This window comes from Camelina sativa, chromosome 1, assembly GCF_000633955.1.
Source record: "Camelina sativa cultivar DH55 chromosome 1, Cs, whole genome shotgun sequence".
Lineage (NCBI taxonomy): Eukaryota > Viridiplantae > Streptophyta > Magnoliopsida > Brassicales > Brassicaceae > Camelina > Camelina sativa.
In genome coordinates, this window is record NC_025685.1 from 3,528,807 (window position 1) to 3,542,174 (window position 13,368).

General features: G+C 35.6%; 5 protein-coding genes across 5 annotated transcripts; 3 read left to right on the top strand and 2 right to left on the bottom strand.

The window, feature by feature from the left end:
- On the top strand, window positions 5,012-5,912 carry LOC104750976 (transcriptional regulator TAC1-like). The gene has a single exon (XM_010472871.1). The coding sequence runs from the start codon at window positions 5,130-5,132 to the stop codon at window positions 5,640-5,642; it is 513 nt and encodes a 170-aa protein (XP_010471173.1). The 5' UTR covers window positions 5,012-5,129; the 3' UTR covers window positions 5,643-5,912.
- Window positions 6,600-9,330, top strand: LOC109124492 (oxysterol-binding protein-related protein 3B). The gene is made up of 10 exons (XM_010473087.2): window positions 6,600-6,956; window positions 7,240-7,333; window positions 7,424-7,540; window positions 7,633-7,705; window positions 7,787-7,905; window positions 8,001-8,122; window positions 8,227-8,403; window positions 8,488-8,632; window positions 8,724-8,902; window positions 8,993-9,330. Exons 1-10 carry the CDS (start codon window positions 6,841-6,843, stop codon window positions 9,228-9,230), a joined length of 1,380 nt encoding a protein of 459 aa, XP_010471389.1. The 5' UTR covers window positions 6,600-6,840; the 3' UTR covers window positions 9,231-9,330.
- LOC104751066 (UPF0161 protein At3g09310-like) lies at window positions 9,246-10,130 on the bottom strand. Its single transcript, XM_010472975.2, has 3 exons — window positions 9,899-10,130; window positions 9,754-9,816; window positions 9,246-9,661 (listed from the first exon to the last, which is right to left on the bottom strand). The coding sequence occupies exons 1-3, from the start codon at window positions 10,092-10,094 to the stop codon at window positions 9,408-9,410; spliced, it is 513 nt and encodes a 170-aa protein (XP_010471277.1). The 5' UTR covers window positions 10,095-10,130; the 3' UTR covers window positions 9,246-9,407.
- LOC104751243 (light-harvesting complex-like protein OHP1, chloroplastic) lies at window positions 10,301-10,988 on the top strand. The gene is made up of 3 exons (XM_010473191.2): window positions 10,301-10,488; window positions 10,588-10,710; window positions 10,793-10,988. The coding sequence occupies exons 1-3, from the start codon at window positions 10,342-10,344 to the stop codon at window positions 10,859-10,861; spliced, it is 339 nt and encodes a 112-aa protein (XP_010471493.1). The 5' UTR covers window positions 10,301-10,341; the 3' UTR covers window positions 10,862-10,988.
- On the bottom strand, window positions 10,996-13,362 carry LOC104751332 (probable protein S-acyltransferase 16). Its single transcript, XM_010473288.1, has 7 exons — window positions 13,123-13,362; window positions 12,386-12,478; window positions 12,186-12,287; window positions 12,018-12,095; window positions 11,838-11,936; window positions 11,619-11,714; window positions 10,996-11,534 (listed from the first exon to the last, which is right to left on the bottom strand). The coding sequence occupies exons 1-7, from the start codon at window positions 13,351-13,353 to the stop codon at window positions 11,418-11,420; spliced, it is 816 nt and encodes a 271-aa protein (XP_010471590.1). The 5' UTR covers window positions 13,354-13,362; the 3' UTR covers window positions 10,996-11,417.

Genomic DNA, 13,368 nt, shown 5'->3' on the forward strand with positions numbered 1-13,368 from the left:
CAAAATCGGAAAATCTTAAAGAAAAAAATCCGAAAATTTTACGTATAAAATGTTAAAAATGTTCAATAGTAACTCAAAACTTTGTCTTCATATGGTGATTAAAGATGTACAAAACTTTTTCTCTCGCTATGGTATGTTTATCTCAAATGAGAAAACGAATTACTTAACAGAAAAACTCATATTCTATATAATTATTCAAGAACAATTAATTAACCTAAAAACTAAAAACACATATTTATTGATACTGGGAACCAATATGATTTTTTACACTCTAACCTATATAGCTAACGAAACCAAACAAAAAAAAAGAGAGGTTGAAACCCATATGATTTTCCCTCTATATGTACTAACGAACTAAGAAAATCAATAATTGTGAAGAGAATAAATAATGATCCGAGGGAAGATCTCATTGGCATACAAGACACAATAAGAATAAGCAAGAAAAGGCAGTCAAAAGTAGTCGAATATCATTTGCCTGTTAAAAAGCATAATCCTAAGTTCCCATTATTGGCTCATAGAGAACAAATAATATTTTCTCTAATGATTTGATGTCTCACACTCACTATTTTTACTTTTCACGCTCTATATGCCTAGTGCTTACGCAGAAAACACTCTGCGGATGGTGCATGTGGTTGTAATCTGTGGTTTTGTTATATTGGTCTGACATAAACAAACGATTTGTACATAAACAAACGATTTGTATACAAAATAGTTGCAAGTCTATAAACTAGTATGGGTTCATAAAATTCACCAGGCATTCAATTGATTAGATTTCTTGAAGAGATCCTGAGGAGTCTCGATCGTGTCTAAACAGGATGGAAATGAAGATTAAGTGTTTGGCTCAAGTATGACTAGTGGACAGCTACTCATATATATCTCTCTAATCAGATTCTTCCTTGTTTTTCGTTTTTTTTTTTTTGGCAGGAACAGTCTATTGTATTAAGTCTCTTGTAACTCTTACAAGTTTTTCATCTAATGAAAATTCACATATTTATAATAAAAAAAGGATGGAAATGAATATTATGTCCCGTATCAAAACTACACCGCATACACACGTTGTAATTATAAGTGCATGCGCCTCAAGATAAATTTGAGTTTCGATTTTAGATTTCACCAGCGATTGTAAAGCTATGTGTTACCGAACATCATGAAGTTTAGAGTACAAAAAAAAAGTTTAGTACAAAATCTCCATTCGCATCAATCCTGTGTAGATTAATCTAAAACAAAAGCTAATACATACGATCATATAAAATAAAAAAAAGGCCAATTAGACATACGGATGCACAAAATAAAACATGAACAATAAGACTTTGTTTTCCATGAGAGCATATGTTCTCAGAGCATTAAACCTTTCGAATAAGCATCTTCTCGTTAATATTTAGCCTCACGAGGCTTATAAATTCTCACATTCCTTAGTGACTTACCAAATTGTAAAAAATAACAAGAAGAACAACCATACATAAACCATAAACCATGATCAAGCAAGAACTTGTATCCTGAGATGAAGATATTGATGACTGATGAGTATTGGTAAGGATCGGGTAATCTGCATCCTGAGGTTTAAAAGCTAACTTACCAAGAAAATATGCTTACGTGTTAGTATAGCTTTTAGTCCTCGGGATGCGGATTACCTCGTCCTTACTCACAAAACGTACACACGGATACACGATTACTCATCATCAAGAGGTTAATTTTTTTTCTTATTATTTTTTTTCTCTCTTTTCCTTCTTTTTTGTTTTTTTTTTGTTTTGGGCAAACTCTCTTTTCCTTTTAAATNTTACAAGTTTTTCATCTAATGAAAATTCACATATTTATAATAAAAAAAGGATGGAAATGAATATTATGTCCCGTATCAAAACTACACCGCATACACACGTTGTAATTATAAGTGCATGCGCCTCAAGATAAATTTGAGTTTCGATTTTAGATTTCACCAGCGATTGTAAAGCTATGTGTTACCGAACATCATGAAGTTTAGAGTACAAAAAAAAAGTTTAGTACAAAATCTCCATTCGCATCAATCCTGTGTAGATTAATCTAAAACAAAAGCTAATACATACGATCATATAAAATAAAAAAAAGGCCAATTAGACATACGGATGCACAAAATAAAACATGAACAATAAGACTTTGTTTTCCATGAGAGCATATGTTCTCAGAGCATTAAACCTTTCGAATAAGCATCTTCTCGTTAATATTTAGCCTCACGAGGCTTATAAATTCTCACATTCCTTAGTGACTTACCAAATTGTAAAAAATAACAAGAAGAACAACCATACATAAACCATAAACCATGATCAAGCAAGAACTTGTATCCTGAGATGAAGATATTGATGACTGATGAGTATTGGTAAGGATCGGGTAATCTGCATCCTGAGGTTTAAAAGCTAACTTACCAAGAAAATATGCTTACGTGTTAGTATAGCTTTTAGTCCTCGGGATGCGGATTACCTCGTCCTTACTCACAAAACGTACACACGGATACACGATTACTCATCATCAAGAGGTTAATTTTTTTTCTTATTATTTTTTTTCTCTCTTTTCCTTCTTTTTTGTTTTTTTTTTGTTTTGGGCAAACTCTCTTTTCCTTTTAAATTTAACATCATTATATATCAAGAGGTAATACCATATACTCAACGTATTAGTATATATATATACATTATGCTTACCTGGTAACTGTTGATTACTTCGCACGTGCATATGCATGTATTAATATATACTACCAATCTTTTTGTCTAATCACAGTTTACGACGACTAGAAGTTTTAGTTGTAATTTTTTTTTTAGTTGTAATTAGTTAGTCATCAACATTGAACGCTAAAGATAACCACATTCGTATTAATATATAACTTCTTTTTGCAAATCATAGACTGAGATGGTAATGGTCATTAACAAGTGGAAGGTGCTATTCTCCATATAAATTGCCGACCAAAACACTATCGCACAATATATAAAAATAAAACAATAAATCCCTAGGGTTCACCGAAATTACTACTAGCTACTTGTTGGTTCACCAAGTTGGATCATCACTATCATAAGCTTTAATTTTCTGCAATTTGACCCATGTAAAACTCAGAATATAGAGTATAAGTTGAGCTATGTTACTAGCACATTATAAATAATTATGTGGCTTTTGTGATTAATTATTTCATATTAATTAAAGTTCTTTTTTTTTAAATAAAATTTCTGGTATTTTATAACTTACGGATGATTACAATAAAGAGTTTAAGTTTAAGTGTCTCAGCAACAACTAAATTCGGGTTAAACATGCCCGATACAGTAAAGAAAACAGAAAATTAACAAAGTGAAAAAAGCACAGAAATAGGTAAATTAGGCAGAGAGCCCTCAGAACCAGTACGCTAGCATGCCTCGTAGCTTCGGATTTGTCTCTCGTGCTAAGCAGGTGTTTCGGATATGTCTATCAAGATGCTAGAAGAGGCCTTCGACTGGGGTGCGTCGTGCGTTATCGCTATTAATTAAAGTTCTTTTTGTCAACGTACTAATAAATTTGCTTGAAAAGTTCAATCAATGGTAACGACTCTCGTATATCTTTGAATCAGTTATATAACTTGCTATTGACACTTAAACAAGTAACTCTAACTTATATTTTTGCCTAATCTATATACAAATAGCGATAAAATAGAATGATCACAAGTTCACAACATATATAGTTTTATCTGTCGATCGATCAAAGGTCGTTTTTGACATATATGTTTTGGACTTGTGATTTGACATTTTGGTTATACTATTCATTTAAACTAACTGTGTTTATTCAGTTAAAGTTAGGTGACTCATTGCACGAAAACACAGATTTAAAGTTAATATAGCAAATATGGTGTACATACAAATTCAAAAGTACTCTGGATCGCTTTAATTATTTTAACGATTTTGTTGATTTATTCACTTCTCAGAGATGTCCAATACTGGTATAATTGTTGATAATTTCAGGAAAAGCACATGTTAAAATAATGGTAATAACAAAAACAAAGATGATGATGTGTATCAAACTACTAATTGCGCAAAGACAAAAACAAAACGCCAAAATGCTGTGATGGATCCTTTTTGTCAACTGCGTATCTATTATATTTTAATTTAACAAAACTAATAAATCCTTAAAACAAATTATTGAGAGCAAAAGCTAAAACCAATTATAGTCAATTTTCTTGAAATAAATTGAAACGATTAAATATATTTAAGCATTGAAGTTAATTGTGTCGTTTTGCTAAAGTTGAAACTTTGAAAGGCTGCTGATCTTTGTTCTTGTCATATATAAGTGGTTAGCATATATAGTCATCATATACATAGGGTAATTTTTCTTATCTCTTTTGTAAATGGGTATTAGAGTTATATTTCTCGAGTATGAACTGTATATTTTGTTGACCATACTACTAATTACGTCGATCTTAAAAGAATTACAAATTAAATAGTTAAGTTAATATCCATATTAAAATTCATATATTGACATGAAATCATTTTGGATTGTTTTAATAACGTCGGCCGTTTCCATTGTTTTAGTGAGATAGAAGATGTATTCCTTATAGAATAATACACGTACAAACAAGGACTAACTCTAGAAAATAATTGTTTTTCTCGAAATTTCAATTTACTCCTGGAATTAGTTTGAGCTTTGATAGAGATAATCCGGTTACAAGAACGGTCTTTTTTTTACAACCACCCTTGCAACTATTGTAAATGTTACGTATCCGTATTTTCTCTATAAGAAAACTGATTAAGAAAAAAAAAAGTAGTTTCATGTTAACAAAACTGTATAGAAAAAAATTGTGCAGATTTTTATTTTTTGTATAGTTAGTTGCGGTATAATGTTTTTAAGATTTTTATTTTTATACATGGGTGGAAATTATTTTTAATTATAAACAATTAATTTATTCATGTAATGACAGAGAAACAATTGTTTTCACTTTTCTTGTTTTGTCTTGGTGGTAGATTTTGATTATAAATATATAAGTGTTGATTAATTTAACTATTTCATAAAACAAATAAAGAAGCTCGAGTTGACCATCTCATTTCTTTGATGGAATACACTCTCTTTTCTTATCTTCTCTTCTTTCTTCTTTTCACAATCTTTGATCATCTTTCTCTGTATTCTACGGAACAAATTCCAAATATTATATGGAAAACATCAAAAACCCTAAAAACCTAGATGATTATACGGACAGCCCATCGAAAAATAGTCATCAAAGCGTTGATGATTCCCTGAACCAGTCAAGATCTTACATATGCAGTTTCTGCATAAGAGGCTTCTCAAATGCTCAAGCTCTAGGAGGGCATATGAACATCCACAGAAGAGACAGAGCTATACTCAGACAAAAGCTTATGGAAGATAATAAGGATGATGTGGTCGCCGAGAGTGATTCATCAGAAGTTGTCACTCTAGACCTCAATGAACGGCAACAAGAAGAAGCTTTGGCATGTGATGATCAAGACCATGATGTTGACAGAGATATAAGTCCTAATCGGAAATTAGGGTTTTGGGTTCAAGAAAGCAAGTTTGGTACTAATGATCACGGAAAGGTCACGGAGGTTAGCATAGATGGTTCAAGTTCGAGTCATCATCGTGAGATTGAAGGATTAGATCTCGAGCTTCGGTTAGGCCAAAGCGTCGTGGAGAAAAAGACAACGTAATCTCCGAATGATCAAAATCATATATTCATGTGATTGCATTGTATCAAGGAAAAAAAAAACCCTTGAAACATCATATCCTCGAATCTGTCTATTACAAATGGATTCGTGGATCATATTGTATCGAAGGTATACCTTATTATTGCTACCTTATCATTGTTGTATATTGATATTTGTTTCCTTGTTAATTTTGGTTTATTTTCACCAACAATCTTTGTAAATGACATACACGTCCAAACAACCATATATATAGAAATATGTATTTGATGTTTATTTTATAGTTCTTAATGGAAAATGAATTAGCTTAATTCAGTCAATGGTAGATAGCTAGCTACTACTCCGTATTATTCAATTTGTTCACTGAGAATTACAATGTTATCATTGACGTTATAGATATTGTACTAATCGCGAGATCTTGAGTAATTCTTTCCAGATAACTCATTAATTTTGACTGTTTATTATATTTCGAGATCACTGGTCCTCAGCATCTTAACATATGTACTTTTAAGTCGTTGGAACCGCAAAAAGATTCCATAATCTTTCATGATAATATATATGTAAACTGATGATACATGGTCCCGACCCATCCTCATGATCATGATAAATATAATTAGATCGATGCTTAACTAAACCAGCCATTCGGTGACGGTTGCAACGTTGATGATGACAGTGAAAAGAGCGAGAGTTCAATTTTGAAAGAGGCTGCACTTGGACTTGATGACGCCATCAATGACGACATTCCTTAATTAATGACGTCCTGGTTTGATAAACCAAGCAAATTCAATTTAAAAATAAATCCAAACCGTCCGGTTCAAATTGATTTGTTGGTTTATCGCCTTCTCATTCTCGGTTTGGCACTACAAATTATCAAATTTAGATCCAAACCGGAACTCGATACAGGTTTATCAAAGTTAGTTAATCGAACCGGTTTGATAAAATGCTAAAAATAATTTAAAAGAAGGGTGCCAACGAAGACCAGGCAGGTCCCAGCGCACACGATCCTAAATCCTCTGCATCGTCTCCATCGCTGGTCTTCCATTATTGACGAATCTCTTCTCTGTGCTTCTTCCTTTTTTTTTTCCGCCTTCTTAAACAAACCCATTTCGATTTCAACGGACGCCTCTTTCTCTTTCTCACTCACTTTTACGATTTGTTCTTTCGCCGGAGCTCGTAGTGTAGGCGGATCCGCGGGCGGGGAGAAATGGCTTCTAATGATCCTAAAAAAGCCGGTGGAGGCGGCGGAGGAAGTGGTTTCTTCGCTTCTCTTGCTTCCTCTATCTCCAATTTGGGATCTGTTATGACTAAATCAGTTAATGGGTGAGGTTTTTGAGATCTCTTTTCTTAAACCCGGATCTGCCACTCTGCTATTTTGGATTTGAAAAGCTGGAAACTTTGTTAATCAACCTGTTAGGATTTGGTGTCTCCTATGTTCAGATCTTCTTCTAGCTTTAGAGTTTTATTTCTGCTCATTTGGAATTGATGTTAGACTAGAGCTTGATTCACACTGTTGGAGAGTTTTGATTCACTTCTAAACTGGGATTTTTTTGGCTTAAAGTTAAGTCCTTTTGAACGATTCGTTGTGTTTTGATTTGCTTCTCAGTTTGGTTCCTTATGAGGGACTTGAAGTTATCAATCCCGAAGGAAGTACAGATGATGCAGCGGAGGAAGCAAGCAGAGGAAGATGGAAGCAAGAGGTATATACATACACTTCTTCATTTACTTTTGTTGCTGTTATTGTTGTTCTTTGTTGATCTAATCATCTGAGAAACATACACAATTCTCAGGATCGTGATGGCTATTGGAAGATGATGCAGAAGTATATAGGATCAGATGTTACATCAATGGTGACCCTTCCTGTGATTATTTTTGAACCAATGACAATGCTCCAGAAAATGGCAGAGGTTTGTGCTTATGAATACATCTTATAAGTTGTTCCTCTCTGTTACCTTTGTAATTCTATGATGCCAATGATATGTGCTCTGTTTTTTGATAGTTGATGGAATACTCCCATCTGTTAGACATGGCAGACAAAACTGAGGACCCTTATATGCGCATGGTCTATGCATGTAAGCATATGTTCTCCTCATTGATTTCTTCTATGATCAGTATCTGTCCTGTATGGCTAAATTGTAGTTGATTTTTAACAGCATCTTGGGCTATATCTGTGTATTATGCTTTCCAACGTACCTGGAAGCCATTCAATCCAATCCTCGGTGAGACTTATGAGATGGCTAATTACAATGGTGTAAACTTCATTTCTGAACAGGTTTTGGCTCATTTCTTTTAGAACTCAAATAATTGTCAATGTTCTTTAGTTGCCAATTTCTTTCAGATTGTTGATACCAATGGTTTTGTTCTCAGGTCAGCCATCACCCACCAATGAGTGCTGGTCATGCTGAAAATGAGCATTTTACGTATGATTGTACTTCAAAACTGAAAACAAAATTTCTGGGAAATTCCATTGATGTTTACCCGGTAGGAAGGTAATACTGCGAACCACAGTACAGGCTGCAACTATATATACTTCATTCAGATTCTTCATTTGTACATTACCCTGAACCTTAAATGCCATGAATCTATGTTGCAGGACACGGGTGACACTTAAAAGAGATGGAGTTGTTCTTGACTTGGTACCTCCTCTAACCAAAGTTCACAACCTAATCTTTGGACGAACTTGGGTCGACTCACCTGGGGAAATGGTCATGACAAACCTGACCACTGGTGACAAAGTTGTGCTTTACTTTCAACCATGTGGCTGGTTCGGGTAAGTTTCCTTCACTGCAACCTCATCGTCCTGTTTAGATTTCCCATTTGAAGCTGAAATAATGTGTTTTCGTGGTCTCAACAGATCTGGTCGATATGAAGTGGATGGATATGTCTACAACGCCTCTGAGGAGCCCAAGATACTCATGACCGGAAAATGGAACGAGTCCATGAGTTATCAACCGTGTGACGGTGAAGGTGAACCTCTCCCAGGCACCGAACTGAAAGAGGTTGGCCAAATGTCTCTCTGTCATTGACTCAGATCCTATTTGCAAAAATCTCAATATGATGAGACATTCTGATACTATATTTTGTTTATAGGTATGGAAACTCGCTGATGTTCCAAAGGATGACAAATACCAATACACACACTTTGCTCACAAGATCAATAGCTTTGACACTGCCCCTAAAAAGCTGTTGCCATCTGATTCACGGTTACGCCCTGATAGATATGCACTCGAGATGGGCGACATGTCCAAATCCGGCTATGAGAAGAGCAGGTATGATAACAAAAATCTTGTTATCTGAAATTGTTGTAAAGCTTGTATATTGTTGTAAAGTTAAACTTCTCCCTCATCTTTGCAATACAGCATGGAAGAGAGACAGAGAGCTGAAAAGAGAACCCGTGAAGAGAAAGGCCAAGGCTTTACTCCAAAATGGTTTGATATAACGGAAGAAGTCACTCCTACACCATGGGGTGATCTCGAAGTTTACCAATTCAATGGAAAGTACTCAGGACATCGTGCAGCTGCGGATAACTCTGAAGATAACACCGACCCTAAGTCGATCGAGTTCAACCCTTGGCAATTCCAAGATCTGTCTACTTAAAATGTATCGCTCCAAAAGACGAAAAATATCAAATCTTTTTGGAAACAGATGTTGTAATTCTTATTCCGTCCTAGTTACAACAAACTTTTTCTATTGTCTACTAGCTTTCCCTTTGCTTTCTCTAGTATTAGTTTACATACAACTTCCATTGTTTTTCTTACTATCTATTCAAAAAGTCTATCTTTGATCCTCCTCATCGTCATAGTTATCTTCTACTTCTTCTCCTTCTTCTTGGGGATGATTAATCACATTCTCACCAAACCATCTTGGAGGATCGAATCCAGAACCACCAAGAGGATTGCAGCGGCAGAGTCGGTAAGTGGTAAGAACAGTGCCTTTGAGAAATCCATATTTCTTGTAAGCTTCCATGGAGTATTCGCTACAAGTCGGAACGTAACGGCAGCTTCTAGGTAACACTGGCGATATCTCTCCTAATTTTTCACCGGAAAACGCCATTAATGACCGGAGAAACAACAATCTCAGAATTAGATGAGGAATTGCAAAAGGAGGGGTTTTTTATTACTCTTGTAGAATCTCAGCATCGCTAAAGCTGCTTTGACTCCCACACTCTCATGCTCTTCTCCATCTGAACCCAACCAATTGGTTACAAAAGAGACAAAGAAATAAAAGAAAAAAAAAACTAAATTTGAGATAAGAGAAAGAGAGACCTTGAGGAGATTCAGGGTCTTGATTCGAAGGCGTCGATTTTACAGATAAGCAACGGAGCTGCAACCTGGTTCTCCGAGGAAGATGATGGAAGCTCAGGTGGGAAATTTTGGATTTCTGGTGAAGTTTAAGAGGGTTAGGGTTTTCAGAGATCAACGGTGTTGCATAAGGACGCTGGATGGAGACGACAACCGCCATTATTACAAAACTCAAACTCAAAGTTCTCTGTCTAAGTTAGATACTTTTATGTCATTGGTCAGGTCAATTTATTTATCTTACGGTATAAAAAAAATTATATTACAGTACAGACTAAGTTAAATACGACACGTGGCGAAATGTAAAAGGAAACGAACTCAGACACAGATAAAAGCATCTTCAGACAGAGCACATCCACAAAATTAACTTCATTCATCTTCATCTTTCTCTTGCCTAACAATAAAAAAGAATGGTGAGCTCGACGCCATTGTCGTCTTCTTTCTTACCTGTTCCTCGGAAATTGTCCGTTCATGGCCATTTTCCGAGCCAAACAACTCTCTGGTTCTCTCAGAAACAGTCGTCTCTCCGTGTTCGCGCCGCAAAACTCCCTGAAGGGGTAAATTAATAATATATATGGTCTCTTAAACACTCTCGACATATCTTAAGTTGTTCTGTTTTTTTTTTTTTCCTTTCTCTTACAATTCTCTTTATGAAGATGATAGTGCCAAAAAAGGAACCCGGTTTCAAGCCAGCTTTTCTGGGATTCACATATACAGCTGAAATATGGAACTCTAGAGCTTGTATGATCGGTCTCATCGGATCCTACATTGTTGAGCTGGTGAGTTTCAATGGCTATGGAAGTTATATATACAGACAAAATTAACTTAAACAGAGATGCCTTTTCTCTTTTTTTCTTCCAGATTCTGAACAAAGGAATACTTCAGTTGATTGGTGTTGAAATTGGGAAAGGGCTTGATCTTCCTCTCTAATTTTATTCTTCTTCTTTCAATCTGGTCACAAGAATCTTTGCAATACTCTTTTGGCTTATATCTCATGTAAACAAAGAACTTACAAGCTATGATTCTCCATAATTTATAAAATAAACAGTTAAACACATAATGAGAATGAGAACTGTCTGATTAAGAATATATGAAAAGCCTTTAATTATCTTACAATGATGTCTTTTCACCTGTTAAGTGTGGTATGTATAATAAGCATAATCAGCTTTTGAGTTCTGTATACACAAGCACAACCTAACTTACTTTTCCTTTTCGAGGAATCCAAAGAAAAAAACAGGGGAAGAGACCTAACTGATACCATAATTCACAAACGGATGCTCTTGATCCAGTTAACAATGATGAGAGATAGAGAACCTTCTTGTCAAGCAGAGAGCCTACTACTGACTAGGGGCTAGTTTTAGGTTCCAAGCTGAGGCGGCTAAAATATGCTTGAAAACGGCCAAGCCAAGGTGCTGTGAAGTTAAAAATCTGCTGCCTTTTCGATGGAACTCACCAGAGAAATAGGGAATATCTGATTTGTTCTTGGCTAAGATTTTGTTTCAGATGAAGCAGGGATTGAATCAAAAGCTGTACGAAAACGCAGACCAGAACCAATATGCCTCGATGTAGGGCAGAGCCAAGAAAGTATGTTCGGACCCAAAATCTGAAGAAGAAACAGATGTGAAACTTAAGAAAGAATAAACATTTGTCTGATACTGATCCTCCAAAGAATAATAAGAATTATTACCAAGGTTAGGTTTTCAAATGCGCCGATGTCATATGGATGCTTATATACTTGCCCACCTTTCTCTGCTAACCACATAGCTCTCACTCCTTCATGGTACTGCTCAGTTACCGGAAAATGATTAGCAGAGGAACAAAGCCAACCTAGAGCTAAGGAAATCCGTAATCTAGCAATTGAAATAAATGAAAACAAAAACACAAGAGAAAAGAAAAAAAGAACAACCTCGATAGTCGTTTTGTTTTGTAGAATGAGGTAGATGTGCCACCCAAGAAGAACACCTAATGCGATGCTCAATGGGATAAGAAGAAAAGCTGAAAGTACCTGAAAAGAAACCCTACAACCATTAGCAAAAATGATATCTGTTGGTAGTTTCCAAAACAGTACATCAATCGCAATCATTACATATATAGTTCTTAGATAGCTGCCCATCTCCTCCTCTTCATCTTGAGGTTCAACAGTAAGGCTTCCCACAAGCAAAACCTAATCAATCAAGGAATATATAATATAAAGCTCATATACTAAGCAACACAGAGAGATATACATTGAGCTAACAGAAGTTAGGAAATGTACCAAGGAGTATACACATGCAGTCACGGCATAGACAACAAAGACAAAGAAGACCTTGTAGTTAGTGTGTCCTACGCAGTTGTTGATCCAAATACAATGGTGGTCCTGCAAACCAAAGACGACTGGTTTAACATAATAGCACATGGGTTTGGGCGATTATATGTTCAGCTTCGCATGAAACATAAGTGTTCAGTAGAGCATACCATTCTAAGCACACATCTTTTGCAAACTCGACAATGGTGAGCTCGCGGAGGTTTGAAATGTGAACACTTTTGACAGTACCTCAAATCTCCTCCCTGCAAATAACATAACCAAAGTAAGCAGCGAAACAAAACATCACAAGTGGACTTTCCAAGAAATATCTAAGAACGGAGTTGCAAGTGAACCCCAAAGCCTCAAAACATGAGCTCACATATGGACTCTCAAAACCTCAACACCCAAAATTGTATCACAGAAGCCATCAAAACAACGTTAAAGAAACAAACAAACTACAAGAATCACCACTCTAGCTAATCCATATAGCGCAAAAGATGAAATTTTTAAGCAATCCCAAAGATAACTAGAAGCAAGGAACAAATTTGAAAGAAAAAAAATGAAAGTTCTCTAGCAAGCCAAAACAATATCTCAAAGAGAGAGTCAACAATGTACAAGAATCATCATTATAGTCAAAGACTAAAAATTTAATTGATGTATACAGAAAACGACTACACAACATTGGACAATCCAGATCCTGAGAAATTAAAAAAAACAAACGATATCCACAGAAATCTTAGATTTATCCATAACCGGACAAAAAGCAGAGAAAATGGCAAATCTCTCTGACATTGAAATGAACAAAAAAACTGATCACAACATCCAAAACTAATACTGACAAATCTTGGAATTGACAATTTCAAGAACCGAGAAAGAGCTAAGAATGGATGGAAGAGAAAGAGATGACCTTGCGCTTAATCTCGTGAACAGGACTATCCGGATCTTCAACATCCGGCATGTAATTGAGTGGAACACGACCCGGATCCCTGAAAACGGCGACGTAGTAGTTGTAGACACACATCAGAGCCAAGGCCGTGAACGCGGCGGCGTTAGCGATTCCGGGAGAGGAAGTGAGGCTGAACCACCGATCGATGAAAGTGAAAACCGAAGAAAAGTATATGAAACCGATCACCAACATCACCACCGTGACGGG